Below are 22,601 nucleotides of genomic sequence, written 5' to 3'. Positions count from 1 at the left end.
GGATCGGTATGAGTGCCGATTTTGTCAAAGGTATAATTCCTTGTTGTATTGTTGATCAGCATGTCTGACGAGTCGTTACCCCCTCCTGGTGGCCACGAGGTGCGTGGCATGACACGTTAGTCGACTGGCCCGGGTCCCCTATGGGTGGGCCCTGAGCTTTACGATGGTCGTGATCTACACTACGACCTAGAGCACCATGTGACTTCCCGCCTTCACGCGAGGAGAGAGACTACGGTTCGCGGCTATGGCGCCGCGACGAGTGAGACCGTTTTCAGCTATCTGAGCGCGGACGCCCAGGCCTTGGTGAGGGCGAGCTCACTGTTTCCGGTGGTTGAGACCTTCTGGGAGATACTGCGGCTCAACATCTCCCTATCCTTTCTGCGGTCGTTCACACTAGTGGAAAAAGGGTCATTTGCATCGCACTTTTAAGCATATGTTAGTTACCTCCTCATTCGTAAGCGACACCAAATGTTTTGGCCACTGAGTGAAGGTACCATGAGCTTGAGCAAGTTTCTTAATATATTGAGAAGGCACGGGGACGGGAGCTTCTTTGTACGCGGGCTCAAAATCATCAACGCTCACTTTCACGTTATCGGACGTGACGTCGTTGTGGTGATCAAGGAGCAACTCTGGACATATGGTACCATAGGCAACAAAGACTTTCTCCGAGCCTATGTTCAGGTATAGATGGCACGGGACAGGTTCCTTATTATTTATTTTGAACAATAACGCAAATACAATGTAACATGTTAGAAAAGTTCAATAGAATTAACTAGAAACAAAGTACTTGAAAAACACAAATTATCATACCGTAATGTCGGCAAATGGATCTAAACCCCCTGAACGACAACTACTATGAACATTTGCGTCTATCCTCATATGGCTTGGTATTTGGACACCAAGTTCTTTAGCAAATGTGATAAATTTCTCCATGACCATGGCATCCATCTTGGAGTTCATCTCTTGTATTGTCTCATCTTTGACCCTTTTGGTCACTCTTGCTTCCATTTCCTCCATCTCCGCATCTCCATACCGTCGAAAGCTACGCCGCTCTCCGGTCCCCCACACAGCTTTGATGCCTACTCCACCACCAAATGTTAGTGGTCTCCCTTCTTTAGTCTTACCAAGTGCACGAGATAAGACATCATCCTGTTTAGACTTTTGGGAACAAATTCCCCTTCATCTTGTTTCCTTTTCCATTCATCCTACATGAAATCAAATGGTTTTGAGAAAAGTTCAACACTTGGTTTCATATTTAAGAACATATATGAAATTAGAGGAATCACAACATTACGCAAAATTGGTAAATGAACTTACAATATTTTCTTTGACCTTTTGTGTGCCCTCATCCGGCAAGTAAGGATTTCCTTTCTCATCTGGTTTCGATCTTGCAAGAAGCCATAAACATGTCCTACTCGGCAAACTTGAAGAAATTGTAGACGCAGAGGAACCTTCAGATGACGAAGAAACTGAGGGAATGTACCCTTTTCTCTGCCATTCACTTGTCATTTCAGCATATGATTTCTGTCCCATATGATGAGGATATATGTTGAAAGATTGACTTTGTCTTGCTTTCTCACTTATTTCCTAATTTTAGGGGGGTAAAAGAAATTATTACAACAAAATAAAACTTAGATTATAACAAGACTTTAAATAAGAATAATTTTTATACCTCAGCTTCTTCGGAGGTACGTATCTTCACAAATTCCTTCCATATATCCTTAGTTATATAACTATACAAATCATATGGCATCTTTTCATCTTTTGGCCTTTTCCTTGTACCCCGAATCCAACCAGTCGTCAATCTTGATTTGAATTCCCTCCAAACGCTTATCACAACTCTTTAAGACAACTTCTTTCTTAGTTTCATCTGTGATATGAAATTCTCTCTAAATGAAAGAAAAAGAAAAGGAACAAGAAAGTCTTTTAGCACATGAAAAAGACACGTAGATATGTACAACTGAATTTCCAAAATAAAACCGGTTACCTTGACGTCTTCCCACAAAGTGTCTTTTATTCCTTGTGAAACATCTTCCCAGGTTCTGATCAATATTGAAACCTTTGCGCGACTTATCTCGCCAATGTGATTCTTGTAATCCGTTGCCCATTTCCCTGTGGGTCGGTCCAAGTGATCCCATTCAATTTTTCTTGGAACCCCGGGCATGGATTTTATTCCTTTTGTAGGGCCTCTTGGCTTCTTTTTTTGCTTTTGGGGCACTTGATTTGGTGATTTGTTAGAAGGACCTGAATTTGCGTGTTGATCTTCATCCATGCCTGACGCTACTGCATTGGAAAATCATCAAAATTACATACCTTCAAAAGCAGGATTTTAAAATAAAAATAAAGTTCTGATCAGTTCTGTGCACTGATCTGCACAGCTCAGATCAGAACTGTGCAGATCAGTGCACAGAACTGGTCAGAACTGATCAGTTATGTGCACTGATCTGCACAGCTCAGATCAGAACTGTGCAGATCAGTGCACAGAACTGATCAGAGCTGACCAGTTCTGTGCACTGATCTGCACAGCTTAGATCAGAACTGTGCAGATCAGTGCACAGAACTGATCAGAGCTGACCAGTTCTGTGCACTGATCTGCACAGCTCAGATCAGAACTGTGCAGATCAGTGCACAGAACTGGTCAGAACTGATCAGTTCTGTGCACTGATCTGCACAGCTCAGATCAGAACTGTGCAGATCAGTGCACAGAACTGATCAGAGCTGACCAGTTCTGTGCACTGATCTGCACAGCTCAGATCAGAACTGTGCAGATCAGTGCACAGAACTGATCAGAACTGACCAGTTCTGTGCACTGATCTGCACAGTTCTGATCTGAGCTGTGCAGATCAGTGCACAGAACTGATCAGAGCTGACCAGTTCTGTGCACTGATCTGCACAGCTCAGATCAGAACTATGCAGATCAGTGCACAGAACTGATCAGTTCTGACCAGTTCTGTGCACTGATCTGCACAGTTCTGATCTGAGCTGTGCAGATCAGTGCATAGAACTGGTCAGTTCTGATCAGTTCTGTACAAATGCTGGGGAATGAATTTGAATATGCAAAATTTTGGTCCACAAACCCACCCAAAAACAGACTGTTCTTTAAAGATTAAGCAACAAAGAAAGCACAACCAAGCTCCTGAAATAACCTTCAGATACTAACAACCAGCAATTAGATGGTACACAGGAACTTAGCAGACACTTAAATCCAAATAAGATGTTTTTTTTCCGGGTTGGGAGGTAGTTTGGGAGTGCAAACATGGATGACATAATATCCAGCTCCATGAGCATAATATAGAGACCAGTTGCATAAGAATTCAAGGAGTATGGAAATTCCCTGAATAAAGAAGTATCAGGTGTAACCATCCATCATCCTTTGAACAACCACCACTATCCTAAAGCCTCGTACTAATCTATTATTCCACATTTAAGGGTAATTGGGTCGTTATAGTACATATTTAGGCAAAAATGACGTTTTCGAACCCAACTTTGAACCAAAGAACCTAAGGAATGTTTTCAAACTTATTACATGTCTCATATGCATAGTTATAACTTTCTAAGCCTCGTAATAATCTATTATTCCACATTTAAGGGTAATTGGGTCGTTATAGTACATATTTAGGCAAAAATGACATTTTCGAACCCAACTTTGAACCAAAGAACCTAAGGAATGTTTTCAAACTTATTACATGTCTCATATGCATAGTTATAACTTTCTAAGCCTCGTACTAATCTATTATTCCACATTTAAGGGTAATTGGGTCGTTATAGTACATATTTAGGCAAAAATGACGTTTTCGAACCCAACTTTGAACCAAAGAACCTAAGGAATGTTTTCAAACTTATTACATGTCTCATATGCATAGTTATAACTTTCTAAGCCTCGTAATAATCTATTATTCCACATTTAAGGGTAATTGGGTCGTTATAGTACATATTTAGGCAAAAATGACATTTTCGAACCCAACTTTGAACCAAAGAACCTAAGGAATGTTTTCAAACTTATTACATGTCTCATATGCATAGTTATAACTTTCTAAGCCTCGTACTAATCTATTATTCCACATTTAAGGGTAATTGGGTCGTTATAGTACATATTTAGGCAAAAATGACATTTTCGAACCCAACTTTGAACCAAAGAACCTAAGGAATGTTTTCAAACTTATTACATGTCTCATATGCATAGTTATAACTTTCTAAGCCTCGTAATAATCTATTATTCCACATTTAAGGGTAATTGGGTCGTTATAGTACATATTTAGGCAAAAATGACATTTTCGAACCCAACTTTGAACCAAAGAACCTAAGGAATGTTTTCAAACTTATTACATGTCTCATATGCATAGTTATAACTTTCTAAGCCTCGTACTAATCTATTATTCCACATTTAAGGGTAATTGGGTCGTTATAGTACATATTTAGGCAAAAATGACATTTTCGAACCCAACTTTGAACCAAAGAACCTAAGGAATGTTTTCAAACTTATTACATGTCTCATATGCATAGTTATAACTTTCTAAGCCTCGTAATAATCTATTATTCCACATTTAAGGGTAATTAGGTCGTTATAGTACATATTTAGGCAAAAATGACATTTTCGAACCCAACTTTGAACCAAAGAACCTAAGGAATGTTTTCAAACTTATTACATGTCTCATATGCATAGTTATAACTTTCTAAGCCTCGTACTAATCTATTATTCCACATTTAAGGGTAATTGGGTCGTTATAGTACATATTTAGGCAAAAATGACATTTTCGAACCCAACTTTGAACCAAAGAACCTAAGGAATGTTTTCAAACTTATTACATGTCTCATATGCATAGTTATAACTTTCTAAGCCTCGTAATAATCTATTATTCCACATTTAAGGGTAATTGGGTCGTTATAGTACATATTTAGGCAAAAATGACATTTTCGAACCCAACTTTTAACTAATCTACAAATTAACTTGGTGAAAAAATAGTTGCCAAAATAGTACCTATCTCACTATTTCTCTTTTTCAACATAAAATCCTTCATCATGATCTCGGCGTGTATAACTCATGTCAACATCGTCAATCATTTGAGGGATATGCCAGGAGGAAGGTGGAATCTCATTAAACTGCTCATCATACTCTTCTTCATCATCTACATCCTCAACGCCAAGTATTCTTCTTTTGCCTTCCAGAACAACTGACCAACTACGATCGGCAGGGTCAACCATGTAAAAGATTTGTTTTGCCTGTGATGCTAATATGAAAGGATCTGCAAGATGCCCAACTCGACTAAAGTTTACAAGTGTCAGGTACCCATGTTCATCCTTTTTGACACCGCGACTAATATCAACCCACTTGCACCGGAATAGAGGAATCTTAAAATACTTATATTCCAACTCTAATATTTCTTCAATGACTCCATAGTAAGAGTTCGTCTTATCTACAAGTGTTCTATCTTTTACACTAGCATACTCTGAAGACAAACATATTGCCGTAACACCACTATTTTGCATCGTCGTTTTGTCATCTTGTCGCTTCGTGTAAAAAGAATAGCCATTGATGTCGTACCCCTCATAAGATATGACTTGACATTTAGGACCATATGCCAACCATCTCACCATGTCAGATACCTCATTAGGCGTGTCGGAAAATTGATCCATCACTCGACGCTTGAACCATGTGAGGAATGAACGATTATGCTCTTTTATCAGTTGAGGACCATTTTTTGAAGGATATTGCTCTCTAAGAAAGTTCATGTGCTCAGCCACGTATGGATGGACTTCACTAAGACTTTGCACCACAAACAGCTCAACCTTACACATCATTTCAGAACTGATTGATATCCTTTTCTTGCCAATTGTACCTTGACCCCCAAGTCTCCCATCATGTCTAGACTTTGGTACTCCGACTTCTTTCAAACGTGCCATATATTGAGAAACCCATGCAGCAACTTCCTCCGCGACGGTTCGTTGGACAATACTAGCTTCAGGTTTGGCCGGATTCATCACTCTATTTTTCAAGGTACCCATTTCCCGTTCAAAGGGATACATGTACCTCATACAAACTGGCCCACAAAGCTTAATTTCACGAACAAGATGAATAATCAAATGAGGCATCATGTCAAAGAATGATGGAGGAAAATACTTTTCAAACCGACACATGGTCTCAAGTACATCAGCCTGCAAATCATCCAGTATTGTTGGATTGATCACCTTGCTACATATTGTGTTGAAAAAGAAACACAATCTTGTAATGGTATACCTCACTTGTGGCGGCAATATCCCTCGAATTGCAACCGGCAGCAATTGTTGCATCAACACGTGACAATCATGAGATTTCATTCCAACTAATTTCAAGTCAGACATGGACACAAGTCTACGAAAATTTGAAGAGTAACCGGCAGGGACCTTTAAGCCATGCAAAGACTCACAAAAGCTAACTTTCTCCTTTTTAGACAAGGTGAAACAAGCTGGGGGAAGGTACCAGCGTTTTCCCCTTTCTTGAGGTGCCAACTCGGAGCGACCCATAGCAGCCATATCTTGTCTAACTTTAGGCCCATCCTTCGTTTTCCCTTGCATATTCAACAATGTCCCAACAATGGCATCACAAACATTTTTCTCAATATGCATTACATCCAAACAATGCCTAACTTCCAAATCTCTCCAATATGGGAGATCCCAAAAGATAGACCTCTTCTTGTAACCACCACTTGGCTGACCTTTATAAGGCTTACCAAACTCTGTCTCAATGTCTTTAACCCGTTCATAAACCTCACACGCACATAAGGGGGCAGGAGCTTCTCTCATCTCCAATTCTCCATTAAAAGCTTCCTTCTCTTTTCGAAATGGATGATCTTCAGGAAGATACATCCGGTAATCCATGTACACATCTTTCCCACAAAATTTTAGGCGCCTCGAGACCAAATCATCATGACAAACTGGACATGCCTTCTTTCCCTTTACAGAATACCCTGACAAATTTCCATAAGCCGGGAAATCATTTATCGTACAAAAAATCATGGCACGTAAAGTGAAATTGGTTTTGGTGTATGCATCAAACATCAACACCCCTTCATCCCACAACAATTTCAAATCTTCAATGAGTGGCTCTAGATACACATCTATGTCATTTCCGGGTTGTTTAGGCCCAGAGATTAAGAGCGACAACATGATGTATCTACGCTTCATGCATAACCAAGGAGGCAAATTGTATATGGTGAGAAGAACCGGCCAAGTGCTATATTGGGTACTAAGTGTCCCAAATGGGTTCATTCCATCCGTGCAAAGACCAAGCCTGAGATTCCGAACTTCTTCCCTAAAGACCTTGTACTTTCGATCAATGTTCCTCCATTGTGGAGAATCAGCAGGATGCCTCATTAACCCATCTTTCTTCCTCCCCTCGGCATGCCACCTCAAGAGTTTTGCAGTTTTCTCTTCTGAGAAAAGGCGCTTAAATCTTGGTATAATTGGAAGATACCAAAGCACCTTAGCCGGAGAAGGTTTCTTCTTAGTTGATGTTGCATCATTCTCCACGATCTTGTAACGGGACAATCCGCATCTTGGACACTCATGCAGATTTGCATACTGCTTTCGATACAACACGCAATCATTTGGACACGCGTGTATCTTCTCATAATCCATACCCAAAGGACACATAAGCTTCTGGGCCTCATAGTTAGACCTTGGAAGTTTGTTTCCTTCAGGAAGATTACCAGACGTGGCCTCCAAAAACTGTGAAAAACTCTTGTTGGTCCAACCGTTTTCCACCTTTAAGTTGAAATATTCGATGACGGCACCAAGTACAGTTTGTGTAGAACCAGGATATAATGGTGTTGCGGAAGCTTTGATTATACTATCATACATATGGGGACGCTCAACGAAATGATGGTCTTCCACATCATGCATCATATCATCTATCCTATCTTTCTCCTCTTCTTCCTCACTTTCAACACCAATATCATCCTCAATTTCATTATCATCACCATTATCACAATGATTATGCTGACTCGAGCTCGGCATACTAGAACTTTCCCCATGATCTATGCTCTCACCATGCCATGTCCACGTCGTGTAGTTACCCTTAAAACCGCGACGAACTATGTGATCAACAATATCATCAATATCCCGATACCCCCTTGAATTATTGCAATCACAACAAGGACACAGAATTAAACTTGATTCATGTTCTGATTGATGTTTCAAGGCAACCTTAATGAACTCTTGAATCCCTTGTAAGAACCTTGTAGAAAATCGTTTACTACCATACATCCAACTCCGATCCATTTTCAACCACTAGACCAAATTTTGTCAAAGGTTAGAATATAAACTAGGCTATTCATATCATTATAAATCCAAAATTTTGTAGCAAACCCAAAACATGATTTCATATATCACCTAAATTCATTTCATACCCAAAACTTCATTTCATAACTTTTAATTCAACAAAACCTAACAACTAAAATTCAACAAAACCTAAATCCTAAAATGTACCCAATTAAAATTCAACTAAAATTCAACAAAACCTACAACTAAAATTCAACAAAACCTAAATCCTAAAATGTACCCAATTAAAATTCAACTAAAATTCAACAAAACCTACAACTAAAATTCAACAAAACCTAAATCCTAAAATGTACCCAATTAAAATTCAACAAATAATATCAACCATTAAAATTCAATTATAATGCATAATTAAAATTCAATTATAATGTCCACAATTAAAATTAAAATGCACAATTAAAATTCAATAAATATCAAAATTAAAATTCAATACCTAAGAGAGGAGAGACTACAATGAACAAGGGCGGCTGAGTGGGCGGCGGCGTGAAGGAGTGAGTGGGCGGCGGCGTGAAGGAGTGAGTGGGCGGCAGCGTGGACGACTTCCTTGGCCGTGGGCGGCGGCTCTAAAAAGGGAGTACAGCAAGAAGGAGTGAAGCAGTGAAGTGCAGCGCAGTGAAGGGGCAGCGCAGTGAAGAAACGGCGGAAGGCACGGAAGGCGGCAGTGAAGCAACGACGGCAGGGTGAAGCCGCCGGTGAGACTCTAGCAGTGTTGGTGTTTGGTTTCGTTTGGGAGTGAAGCAGTGTTGGTTGTTTGTCGAGCAAAACCTAAGTCAGAATGAAGCTTGAAAGCAATTAAGCGTGAGCGCGAATTCGAAAAAAAAAAATCAAAACACATTTGCGTCGCAGCTTTATTAAACTGCGACGCAAATGACTCTAGGATGCCCCCCAGAGTCATTTGCGTCGCAGATTAGTAAATCTGCGACGCACTTGATTGAGTTAATTGCGTCGCAGTTTTACTAATCTGCGACGCAAATGACTCTGGGGGGCATCCTAGAGTCATTTGCGTCGCAGTTTAATAAAGCTGCGACGCAAATGACTAAATTTTATGCTAAAATTTGTCATTTGCGTCACATGTTCAGAATGGCGTGGCAAATGCGGGGATGCAAATAAGCCTTTTTCCACTAGTGTCATGAGGTAGTGGTGGGACACCACCAACACCTTCCATTTTCCTTGGGGCGAGATGACGATTACTCCTGAGGACTACACAGCTTTGACGGGTTTGACCTTTACAGGGAACCCCGTTCGTCTGAGGTCGGACGGCCCATCGCCGACTATTGCTGAGGGTACCAGGCTCCTGGGCTCGTGGATGGGTAGTAGGTTACCTTCGTACCAGCCCCGTGGGATACCTTTCGCTGACCTGATGTGGGCTTTGGAGCACGGGGTAGAGGAGTCGCCTTCGAGACAGGCTCGGCTGTTCTACCTCCATTTTATTACTTCCACTTTTCTATCGGGTCCGACCGACACCTTTGACCCGAGGTGGATAGGCACGGTGGAGGACGTGTCTACACTGGGTGACTATTGCTGGGGCGATTTGGGGTATGCGACGCTTGTCGGCTAGATGAGTTTGTCGGTGCGCGTCTCGGACCCGAGTATACGTCACTTTGTGATTACATTAGCGGGAGTGCCGCGTTTGATCGAGGTATGTGCCTAGACTTTCTTTTGTTTTTCTCGCTTTTACCCGGCCTCTTTTTTTTTACGTTTTATTATCCTTTTCTTTTGCAGCTGTGGGCCTTTGAGCAACTACCCTGGCTGGCTCCCCGAAAGGGGCAGAGGCCTTTGGAGTTCCCTGTCGGTCGCCGTTGGGGTTGAAGGAAGAAGCTGACAGTGCGTCCACCGCCCGATACCGTGTGGGATCTTATCCGGGACGGGAACCCTGAGCATGTACAGAATCGTATCCTCTATCTCGTATTTCGTCATTCTTTTCATGTGCGAGATCTGACTGCATTCTGTACGAAAACAGGTGGTTTGGACCCCATGGCTCTCTTTTAGGGGTACCCATGCTTCGGTCAGGGAGAGTTATGCCCTGAGCCAGATGCGGGTCTTGTTCGTTGGCCGCCGGGACCCTGTCTGGTACCTGGGAGAGCGGGTACGTATGCAGAAGGTCGGGGTTTTTTCGGTGCCCAGGCCTCCGCCTGCGACCATGCTGTCTACTCGCTCGATAGGCGAGTCATGGAGGGTCCACTCGAGGACCGGTGTGCCGGCGACAGAGTTGGTGATAGAGGGAGCTAGCTATTACCAGTTTATCCAGGATTCTCTTCGTCTCCCGGAGCCTGGCGCTGTAAGTTTCCTCCTCTCTTTGTATTGATTTTAGTGTTTTCATGTTCGTGCCCATGTGTTTATGCCTACTGTGTTTTGTGCAGGAGGGTCCTGACCCTTTGTTGGGGCGATGGGTGCTTCCCGATGCTCGGATCTCGTATACCGGAGAGAGTGGATCCGAGATTGTGGAGACTTTCCCGGAAGACCGGGTTTTCCATGCTCCGCTCCCTGAGGGAGTAGAGGCGGTATGCACCTTTTATTTGTGTACTCTTCTTTATATTTTTTCTTTCTTTTTTACTGACATTCTTGTTTTTTAGGTTCCGGCCCGTACGGCCAATGCGATGGTGGGGGTGATCAACCGGTTGAAGTCCGCGTTGGTTCGAGCTCGGTCTGCACTTTCTTGCAGGAGCCCCCACTCTACTCGGGTAATGTGCCCTCTCCTTTTTTCTTTTTGATCTGTACCTTTGGTTTGGCTTTCGGTTATTCACTCTATTTTTTTTGTCCCTTTTTGCAGACAGCTACTGGGCGTGCTGGGGCCGACGATGCGGGTCCCTCGGGCGGGGGACACGATCGTCGCGAGAGAGAGAGAGCACGGCACTCGCCCCTAAGGCATCGCCGTTCTGACGCGGGGGTGAGTTCCTCCGGGGAGAGGTCCGAGCCGGAGCGTGGGCAGCGTTCCGTGTCGGTGGCCCGAGAGCCTAGCCCCGAGTTGCAGTCGCAACCTCATTTTTGGGGTGACTCTGGCTGGGGTCCCTCATACCATGGGGAGTGGAGTGGATGGACCGGCGAGGCTTGGAGACATGGAGCCGATGACGAGTCTTAGGCTTACCTCTTGTTTTATACATATTCATTCTTGTGTTCCGCATGTATATATATATTTTGCGATTTTTGGTGCAAGAATGTTTTGAGCCTTCCGTGGGCTTTGTTTTAACATATTATAGCAATATTAGCTTCCTAAACCAACGACGAATTTTTAAAAGGAAAATACTTTCGTAAAAATAATGAGTTCATATAAGAGTGCACATATATTTTTAGACTAACCGACTACTTGGGGTATTACATATGCATGTTCACTATTTTTGTTTTTTGCCGACTCGTGTCATACTCCTTTGTTGGGCTTTTTCCTGGAAACTCTTGTGGCTTTTTCATTTTATTTGGTCTTGCCCGTGCATGGGTTAGGGTAGAGTGCCCTTTGCGATATCTTTTCTTCTTGATGCGTTGCATGACTTTATTATTTTATAATTTTTATTGGACCGAATCCTTGAGAAGGATTGCCTACGTATCTTGTCAGAATCAGGTCGCGCGTAGTTCTAGCTTTTTAAAAAAAAACTTTTTTGAAAGGGTGTTCATTACTCGTCTGCTTCCCCCCCAAGTGTTTGTGGTTCTTTTGAGGGTTAGAAAAAGGAGTACGAACACTTTGTAGAAGCGGGAGGGTAGGTGGCAAGAGAGAACAACGCCCGATTTAGGGCGATGGAAATATCGGCGCCCAGGCCTGGGCGTTAGAAATAACAGCGCCCAGTCCTGGGCGTTGAAGTTTTGTCCTTCGCTTTTTCTACTTTATCGAGTTTTATGCCGTTTGTTTAGAGTAATGCGCAGAATGTTTGCTTATGAGTTTTAACGTGTTTTATTAGATGCCTTAACTCCGGACTGAATTTCATTAAATATAGTACTTTTTCAATTGGTCTAAGTTCGTGAGGTTAGCGAATTCCGCTCCATCTATGTCGGCTAGTTGGACTTCTCCGCCAGGTAGGATGGTCTTTACAAAATATGGTCCTGTCCAGTTAGGCCGGAATTTTCCTCGAGGGTCCGTAGTAGGTGCGCGGACTTCTTTTAATACAAAATCGCCTTCTTTGATGTTTCGAGGTTTGACTCTTTTGTTGAATTGCCTTGCGATGCGCTTTTGATACACTTGCACGTGATGTAGAGCTCTCAACCTCCGTTCGTCTAAAAGGACGAGTTCGTCGTACCTAGCTTGAACCCAATCAACTTCGGGTAGCTTGCTTTCTAGGACGATCCGGAGGGAGGGAATCTCCAACTCGACCGGTTGGACTGCTTCCATTCCGTATACCAAGGAGTAGGGTGTGAAGGAAATAATGCCCTTGGTCCAAGTATGCATTCTATGTTAAAGTCTAATAAATGCGGTTCAGTATTAATTAACAAGTTAATAATTCAGTGAGATCAAGTGAGCTGAATGCCTAGCTAGAGGCCGCTTCAGTTCAAGTGGAATTAATGATATTAATCCACAGCTTACTCTTGACTGAACCCGTAGGGTCACACAAATAGTACGTAAACAGATCAAGTATTTAATGGCATTAAATACTCCATCTATGGATATTCGGAATCGACGGATCTTGGTTTCAGTGGGAGCTGAGATCGTCACAGGCAAGAAATGAATGCTCCGGAAACGATGATATTGCCGGAAACGGAAATATGGATCGTATCGGAAATATAAATATTATCCAAAGTCGTAGATGTTGCCGGAAACGGAAACATGGTACGTATCGGAAAATATTATCGGAAATGGAAATATTGCCGGAATCGGAAATATTGCCGGAAACGGAAATATTGTCAGAATCGGAAATATTATCGGAATCGGAAAATAATTCCGGAAACGGAAATATTAAATATTTGTTCGAAACGGAAATTAATTCCGGAATCGGAAATATTAAATATTGTTCGTATCGGAAATAAATTCCGGAATCGGGAATTTAATCGGAAGCGCGTCGTACGAATTAGCATCGGACGAGACTTGCTAGACGAAGGCCTAGCACGAAGCCATGCCTACGCTCAGCAAGCCCAAGCGCCCAAAAACACGCTGCCAAGCCACGCCCGGTCCAGCGCAAGGCCAGGCCCAGCAATGGCCTTGGCGCGCGCGCGGGGCTGCGACGAGTGGGCTGGCGCTGTGCGTGGGCCGCAAGGCCTGCGTGCGGTGCTAGCGTATCACTCGAAGTGTGTTACTCGAATCCTAAGGCTACCGGGATTTGTCATATGATTAAATCTAATCCTAAAAGATTTAGTTTATTTAATTAGAGTCCTAGTAGGATTATAATTAAATAAATTAGTATCCTAATAGGATTCCAAATCCTTTTCCATAACTCTATAAATAGGTGCCTAGGGTCACATATTTATATCGAGTATTCAAGTATTCAAAGTGATTTTTGAGAGCAAAAATTCACTCACACAATTGCCTATAAGTGCCGAAAATTCTAAGTACCTTAAGGGCGATCCTAGTTGGTCAAGCTTAAGGCGGATCCGGACGTGCTGTGGACTATCTACGGAGGGACGACACTTGGAGTCCTAAAGACTTGTTCTTGTTCGGTACGGGCGCAGCTAGGGAAGGCACGCAACAAAGAGTATGCATCTAAACTATGCTAAATGATTATGTGTAAATAATATGCTTTCCTGGCTTTATGGTTTTTCCGCATGATTTATGAATTGTTATATGTATCATAACCTAACAGTGGTATTACGAGCCTCTTATTATTTTCATAATCTAAATTGCATGAACATGGTTAAATATTACAAATTTGCAAGAATTAAAAGGGGTGATTAATTTTCGTAATTGTTAATTAATTGCAAATTGCGTTTATTTAATTATACGTACGCAGTTTTTCGGCAGTTTCTTCGTTACTCATCCAAATCGAGTGATTTTTGTGTCAATTCCGCATGTAAAAGGCATTCTAAAATTTTGGCCGAACCCAGAATTCTCAAATTCGAAGCCTAACTATGACTTTCGGAGGTTTTAGTTTTTCGAATGCAAAATTTCGTAAATTTAAGATGTTAAATTAAATATTTGCGATTCTTGTTGATAAATCTTGAATTTTTGATTGACCTAATGTATATGTTTAACAAGTTTGAATGCCTAGTCTTGTTAATTAGGCAATCTAATTTGTAATTATGATTAATTTGTTGAAAATTGGAATAATTTAGAATTAATTTGATTTTCGTAATTAGTTATAATTTAATTAGATACCTATGATTAGAAACCACCATAAAAATTGAAAATTTATGTTAAATTTTAAATTTTTATGACCTAGACTTGAATCCATGTTAATCGGAAATCAATTGAATAATAAATTTTCTATTTTTCGCCCTAAAATTATGAAATTAATATTATTTATTAATTTGTCATTTATTTTGAATACAAATTTTAAATTTTTATGCGATTCGCTCATATAACTTGCACGCACAAAGCAATGGACGCTACGTGTTACCCTTAAGGGGTGTTGTATAGTGCGGGCATGTGACGACGAGCAAGGGAGCTCGTCGCCCATGCGGTACGAATGCAATGAGCAAGGCCATGGTGCACGAGCACAAGGCAGCAGCCCTGCCTTGTGTCGTGGGCTGTGTGCAATGGGCGAATGGGCGAGGGCGAGAGCAAGGCACGAGCAGTCGCGTGTGGGCAGCAAGCGAGCTGCGCCACAGCGCGCACTGCCTCGCGCAAGCGTGCGGAGCCTCGCGCAAGCGTGCGGAGCCTGGGGCAAGCGTGCGGAGCCTCGCGCGCAGCGAGCGTAAGCTCGCGTGCCACGAGTGCTGCGCCAAGCATCGATCGCTCGCGCGCAGCGAGCGCTATTGTGCGTGCGACGAGCGCTGCGCCCAGCGATGGCGTGCGAGTGCTTGTTGTGCGTGCGACGAGCGCTGCGCCCAGCGATGGCGTGCGAGTGCTTGTTGTGACGTGCGACGAGCGCTGCGCCCAGCGATGGGATGCGGCAGCATGCTCGTGCGTCGAGCGCTGGCGCGCGCAGCGAGCACCATGCGTGATGCCTTGCGATGGTGAGCAGCAGCGATGCGAGGCAGCGCATGGGCTGCGCGCACATGGCCAGCGATGGCTGTGTGCGTGTGGCCCATGGGCGTGCGATGCGTGGGATTGTTGCGTTGCGATTAGATCGTTTTGAAATTTTTAATTTGAAATTTTCAGTTTACGTAATTTTAATTAATTTTAAAATTAATAATTTAAATTATTTTCTTGGATTTTAATTTTGAATATTGTAATTATAATAAATTTTATTTATTCTAATTATTTTACTAAAATTAAAATCATGAATTAATTTAAATACGACTGAAATTAAATTAAACTTTTTGGATTCAATTATAAATGAGCTTTAAATTTTAATTAAATTTGTATGTTTCCGGTTAGACTAGAAATACATTTTTATGTTTAAAATTAGTAAAGCATATGAATTTATTGGTTTAAGTGGGAGCCCTTTTTAGTCATAAACTCTTGATTAGGTCTACAAATCCTTAAGGTTAAAACAACTTGATTAGAATTAATAAGGACTGAATAATTGGTAGATTATTGGTGCCCTTGATTAATTGCTGCAAATGTTTACGTGATGCATAATGTGTTTTACTAACCAGCTATGTGGGCCATTCATGATAATGAATGGGTGAATGGTATATATTGTATATGTACTGTTTTGCAGGTTATGAAGTGACTAGTATGGCCCAAATAGGATAGAAAATATGGTCTGCGTACCATTAATTTGAATGTAATTGGTCTAAAGTACCAAAGTTGTTTTTCAATTCAAATATGGTCTGCGTACCATCAAATAGTTGTAATTAGTTTTAATTATAGCTTATCCTATTTGAAGAAAATGGTGCCTCCCACGGAGATTTTCAAGACGGACTTTGAAGTTAAAGCTTCAAGATGAAGTCGGGCCATATTAGATCACATTTATCTTATGCATGTTTTAAGTTATTTATTGCTTTTAAATATGTCTTAAAATGCATGAGATCAAAAGCTTGATTATGTTGCATGATTAAGGATTTTAGTTCACTTAAAATCTAACCAACATAGTAAGAGCCTTAAGTTCCAAACTTAAAATTGAGTTAAAAGGTGCCATGCCAAAATATACACTTGCTTGGATATCCTTTACATCAATCTAGTAATAGTTTTCGCTCAGCGAGGTGTTACTTATTGGTCCTAAAGGGGCAAGGTACACAAATAATTGTGAGTACATGTTAGTTTTGGTGAAACTCAACGATATAAGTAAGGAGTCCTTTTATGTCGTGGCAAAATCGATAGGTTTACCTAATAAGTTCTTAGACGTACCTATCAACCAAAAATAATTTCTAGACTATTAGCAAAAGGCTTTTGCTTACCTAAGATGTTTTAGGACTAAGTCGACAAACTGTGCTTAGTTCTTCAATGATTTTAGGATCTTGGAATCATTTTATTCACACCTGCCGGAACACATAACTTGAATAAAATGCTTAATGAACATTGAATTATGCATGTATGCTAGAATTTAAGTTTATTAAGAGAAACTGTGAATGGTTATTTATTTGTTTATTCTTTTCAATTGTAGTTTTAAATATGGCAAACAACAATTCATTCAACATTCGATCAATTCTCGAAAAAGAGAAGTTGAACGGGAAAAACTTCCTTGACTGGCAAAGGAACTTGCAAATAGTTCTTATGCAGGAAGAAAATGAGTATGTCCTAGAAGAGGCGATGCCCGAAGCCGCAGGCGACGGGGTCACTCAGGCAGCCCTCAATCGTTGGATTGATGCCAACAAGGATGTGAAATGTCTAATGCTCGCCACCATGAGTGCAGATCTGCAGAAAACGTTCATCAACTCAGATGCTTTCACAATCATCAGTGAGTTGAAGAACATGTTCCAAGATCTGGCTCGAGTCGAAAGATTCGAGACTCATAGGCAAATTCTTGAGACCAAGCTTAAGAAAGCAAGACCGTAAGTCCACATGTTCTCAAAATGATTGGACTCATTGAGAATATGAGTCGGCTGGATCAGCAATTTTCTCAGGAAATGGCTATAGACACCATCCTCCATTCTCTTCATAGCGGGTATGATCAGTTCAAACTGAACTACAGTATGAATAGTCTGGACAAAACTCTCACTGAGCTTCACGGTATGCTGAAGACCGCTGAAAAGACGCTCAAAAGTGATAAGCAGGATGTGCTTATGGTGCGTGGGGGCAAGTTCAAGAAATCTGGAAAGAAGAGGAATGCTAAGAAAGGTGGCAACAAGGCCAGCCCAACTAAGCAAACTGGCGCCAAATCTTTAAAGAGGAAGGTCAGTCAACCCACTTCTGAATCCGAATGCTTCTACTGCAAGAAGAAGGGGCATTGGAAGAGAGATTGCTTGAAGCTAAAGGAAGATCAGAAGAACGGAACAATCGTTCCATCTTCAGGTATTTTCGTTATAGACTGTATACTTTCTAATTCAACTTCTTGGGTATTAGATACAGGTTGTGGCTCACACTTATGTTCCAATCCACAGGGACTAAGAAGAAGTAGAAAGTTAAGCAAGGGTGAAGTCGACCTACGAGTGGGAAATGGAGCACGGATTGCTGCATTAGCTGTAGGAACTTATTATTTGTCGTTGCCCTCTGGGCTAGTTTTGGAACTGGAAGAATGTTTCCATGTTCCAAGTCTTACTAAAAACATCATTTCAGTTTCTTGCTTAGATGCTAAGGGATTTTCCTTTTTAATAAAAGACAATAGTTGTTCGTTTTATTTTAAAGAGATGTTTTATGGATCTGCTAGATTAGTCAATGGACTTTATTTATTAGATCACGACAAACAAGTATATAACATAAATACCAAAAAGGCCAAAAAGGATGATTCAGATCTCACCTATCTGTGGCATTGTCGATTAGGCCATATAAACTTGAAACGCTTAGAAAGACTTCAAAAGGAAGGAATTCTAGAACCATTTGACTTAGAGGATTATGGTAAATGCGAATCATGTTTACTTGGCAAAATGACAAAGCAACCTTTCTCTAAAGTTGGAGAAAGAGCAAATGAACTATTGGGTTTAATCCATACAGATGTATGTGGACCAATGAGTACAAATGCTAGAGGTGGTTTCAGCTACTTTATCACTTTCACTGATGACTTCAGTAGATATGGTTATGTCTACCTAATGAAGCATAAGTCTGAATCCTTTGACAAATTCAAGGAATTTCAGAGTGAAGTAGAGAATCAATTAGGCAAGAAGATTAAGGCACTGCGGTCTGATAGAGGCGGTGAATATCTGAGCTATGAATTTGATGACCATCTGAAAGAATGTGGAATCTATCAGAATTGACTCCTCCTGGAACACCACAATGGAACGGTGTGTCAGAACGGAGGAACAGAACCTTGCTAGACATGGTCAGGTCAAGATGGGTCAGGCCAAACTTCCATTAGAATTTTGGGGACATGCACTAAATACAGCTGCACTCACTATAAATAGAGCTCCGTCTAAAGCTGTCGAAAAGACTCCATACGAATTATGGTTTGGAAAGCCTCCAAATGTGTCTTTTCTTAAGATTTGGGGATGTGAAGTATACGTCAAACGATTAATTTCAGACAAACTTCATCCAAAATCTGATAAATGTATCCTTGTGGGCTATCCAAAGGAAACAAAGGGGTATTACTTCTACAATACATCTGAGAACAAGGTGTTTGTTGCTCGAGATGGTGTCTTTTTGGAGAAAGATCACATTTCCAAAATGACAAGTGGGAGAAAAGTAGACCTCGAAGAAATTCGAGTCGAACAACAAACTCTAGAGAATGCTCAAGATGACATTCAGGATAAAACTTTGAGATCTTTAGAAGAATCTGGTGAGAATCATGGTCAATCTAGAAATGTTACCCCGCGTAGATCGCAAAAATATAGATCTCAACCGGAAAGGTACTTAGGTATTTTGACGAACGAGAGCTATGACGTTCTATTACTTGAAAGTGATGAACCTGCGACTTACAAATAAGCTATGACGAGCCCTAGCTCCAAGCAATGGCAAGAAGCCATGCAATCTGAATTAGACTCCATGTCTGAAAACCAAGTATGGGATTTGGTCGATTTGCCAGATGGCTACCAAGCCATTGGAAGCAAATGGGTTTTCAAATTGAAAAAGGACAAGGATGGGAAACTTGAAGTTTTCAAAGCTAGATTGGTTGCAAAAGGTTACAGGCAAGTCCACGGTGTGGATTACGATGAAACCTTTTCACCAGTTGCAATGCTAAAGTCTATTCGGATAATGTTAGCAATCGCTGCATATTACGATTACGAAATATGGCAGATGGATGTCAAAACTGCTTTCTTAAACGGCGTTTTAACAGAAACTGTGTTTATGACACAGCCTGAAGGTTTTGAGGATCCAAAGAATGCTAAAAAGGTATGCAAGCTAAAGAAGTCAATCTACGGATTGAAGCAGGCATCCAGGAGCTGGAATATACGTTTTGATGAAGCAGTCAGTGACTTTGGTTTCATCAAGAACGCAGACGAATCTTGTGTATACAAGAAGGTCAGTGGGAGCAAAATTGCTTTCCTAGTATTATATGTCGACGACATATTACTTATCGGAAATGACATTCCTATGTTGAACTCTGTCAAGATTTGGCTTGGGAAATGTTTTTCGATGAAAGATCTAGGAGAAGCACAGTACATATTGGGCATCAAGATTTACAGAGATAGATCTAAAAAGATGATTGGACTTAGTCAAAGCACTTATATCAATAAGGTGCTTGATAGGTTCAAGATGGCGGACTCCAAGCGAGGCTACCTACCCATGTCTCATGGAATAACTCTAAGCAAGACTCAGTGCCCAAAAACACTTGATGAGCGTAGACGAATGAATGGGCTTCCATATGCATCATTGATTGGTTCAATAATGTATGCTATGATATGTACACGCCCGGATGTTGCGTATGCACTCAGTGCTACGAGCAGATACCAGTCAGACCCAGGAGAGGCGCATTGGACTGCTGCCAAGAATATTCTGAAGTACCTGAAAAGGCACAAAGATGACTTCCTGGTCTATGGTGGAGATGATGAATTAATTGTTAAAGGCTATACGGACGCAAGTTTCCAAACCGACAAAGATGATTTCAGATCACAGTCTGGGTTTGTCTTCTGCCTCAACGGGGGTGCAGTAAGCTGGAAAAGTGCTAAGCAAAGCACCATTGCGGATTCTACAACTGAAGCGGAGTACATTGCTGCACATGAAGCAGCAAAGGAAGCTATATGGCTAAGGAAGTTCATAGGTGAACTTGGTGTAGTCCCCTCCATTAAAGGACCAATAGCCCTGTATTGTGATAATAACGGAGCTATTGCACAGGCAAAGGAGCCTAGACACCACCAGAGAGTCAAGCATGTACTTCATAGATTTCACCTTCTACGAGAGTTCGTTGAAAGAAAAGAAGTCGAGATAAACAAGATTGGAACTGATGACAACATATCAGATCCATTGATTAAACCTCTGCCGCAGGCGAAGCACAACTCGCACACTGCAGCTATGGGAATCAAGCATATTGGAGAATGGCTTTGATATCCCTGTTTAATGTTTTAAAGTTTTAGAGTTTAAATCTTTGTAAAACATTATTGGTTAATCATTCACAATAAATGAAAAGAATTCATTTTTCCATTTAATTTGTGGTTTATTAAATGATGAGTCCCTTCAATTTGACGATGTATTCAAGATAGACTGTCAGGACCAGTCCTGTGACTAAGAAATGTCTATCAAGTGAACTTGAATGTCAAAGGTTGAAAATGGTCCCTAGTCGGAGTTTTCTATAAAAATTGGACGCATAGAAAACGTTAGACGACTAGAATGCAAGATGACTAGTAGTTCTGTTTCTTGAACTATGTGGACATGGCAATGTCATAATCATTTGCATAGATACTTACTTTGGGAAGACTAGTATCGGACAAGACCTATGAAACTTTACTGTAAGAGATGAAAATCTGTCATAAGTAAATTTCATTAAAATTATTAGACACTAAATCCTCAATACCTGAGTGATTTGAAATTACTTGTTTGAGAACTGGTTGCTTTGACGTTGACCAACCGTCGCACCGTAAAAGGAGGATATAAAGGCAACGCTCAGGTAATCACGTATCAAACGAAGTCTAATCTCAAGATTGCAAGATTGGGATTGTCCTCCCATAAATCGGGATGAGATGCTTAAAAGTTGTACAAGGCCACTCGGAGAGCTAGAAACTGTGAAATGCATGGCCGTGCTCGGATGAATCATAGGCTATGATTATCTGTTTATTTGATCAGTTGAACTCTGAAACCGAGAAACACCTCTGGACATAATAAGGATGACAACTCTTACCTTATGTTCAAGAGCAAGCATCGAGCGACAAAGGAATTAGGAAATGCACACTTGTCCCTAAGGACAAGTGGGAGACTGAAGGAAATAATGCCCTTGGTCCAAGTATGCATTCTATGTTAAAGTCTAATAAATGCGGTTCAGTATTAATTAACAAGTTAATAATTCAGTGAGATCAAGTGAGCTGAATGCCTAGCTAGAGGCCGCTTCAGTTCAAGTGGAATTAGTGATATTAATCCACAGCTTACTCTTGACTGAACCCGTAGGGTCACACAAATAGTACGTAAACGGATCAAGTATTTAATGGCATTAAATACTCCATCTATGGATATTCGGAATCGACGGATCTTGGTTTCAGTGGGAGCTGAGATCGTCACAGGCAAGAAATGAATGCTCCAGAAACGATGATATTGCCGGAAACGGAAATATGGATCGTATCGGAAATATAAATATTATCCAAAGTCGTAGATGTTGCCGGAAACGGAAACATGGTACGTATCGGAAAATATTATCGGAAATGGAAATATTGCCGGAATCGGAAATATTGCTGGAAACGGAAATATTGTCAGAATCGGAAATATTATCGGAATCGGAAAATAATTCCGGAAACGGAAATATTAAATATTTGTTCGAAACGGAAATTAATTCCGGAATCGGAAATATTAAATATTGTTCGTATCGGAAATAAAATCCGGAATCGGGAATTTAATCGGAAGCGCGTCGTACGAATTAGCATCGGACGAGACTTGCTAGACGAAGGCCCAGCACGAAGCCATGCCTACGCTCAGCAAGCCCAAGCGCCCAAAAACACGCTGCCAAGCCACGCCCGGTCCAGCGCAAGGCCAGGCCCAGCAATGGCCTTGGCGCGCGCGCGGGGCTGCGACGAGTGGGCTGGCGCTGTGCGTGAGCCGCAAGGCCTGCGTGCGGTGCTAGCGTATCACTCGAAGTGTGTTACTCGAATCCTAA

At 41.4% G+C, this 22,601-nt stretch overlaps 1 protein-coding gene across 2 annotated transcripts; it reads right to left on the bottom strand.

Moving 5' to 3' along the window:
• Window positions 1-817: 817 nt before the first annotated feature.
• Window positions 818-9,184, bottom strand: LOC130461018 (uncharacterized). Of its 2 annotated transcripts, none has more exons than XM_056828889.1 (5): window positions 8,747-9,184; window positions 1,988-2,280; window positions 1,673-1,889; window positions 1,318-1,587; window positions 818-1,205 (listed from the first exon to the last, which is right to left on the bottom strand). In XM_056828889.1, exons 3-5 carry the CDS (start codon window positions 1,751-1,753, stop codon window positions 1,098-1,100), a joined length of 459 nt encoding a protein of 152 aa, XP_056684867.1. In that variant the 5' UTR covers window positions 1,754-1,889; window positions 1,988-2,280; window positions 8,747-9,184; the 3' UTR covers window positions 818-1,097. The 2 variants fall into 2 exon arrangements, with proteins under 2 accessions (XP_056684867.1, XP_056684866.1); XM_056828888.1 differs by having other exon boundaries at window positions 1,988-2,283; window positions 8,747-9,180.
• Window positions 9,185-22,601: the final 13,417 nt, after the last annotated feature.

Source organism: Spinacia oleracea, chromosome 5 (assembly GCF_020520425.1).
Source record: "Spinacia oleracea cultivar Varoflay chromosome 5, BTI_SOV_V1, whole genome shotgun sequence".
In the NCBI taxonomy this organism is placed as follows: domain Eukaryota; kingdom Viridiplantae; phylum Streptophyta; class Magnoliopsida; order Caryophyllales; family Amaranthaceae; genus Spinacia; species Spinacia oleracea.
Note: the sequence above shows the minus strand (reverse complement) of the source record. Positions and strands in the feature narration are given on the sequence as shown.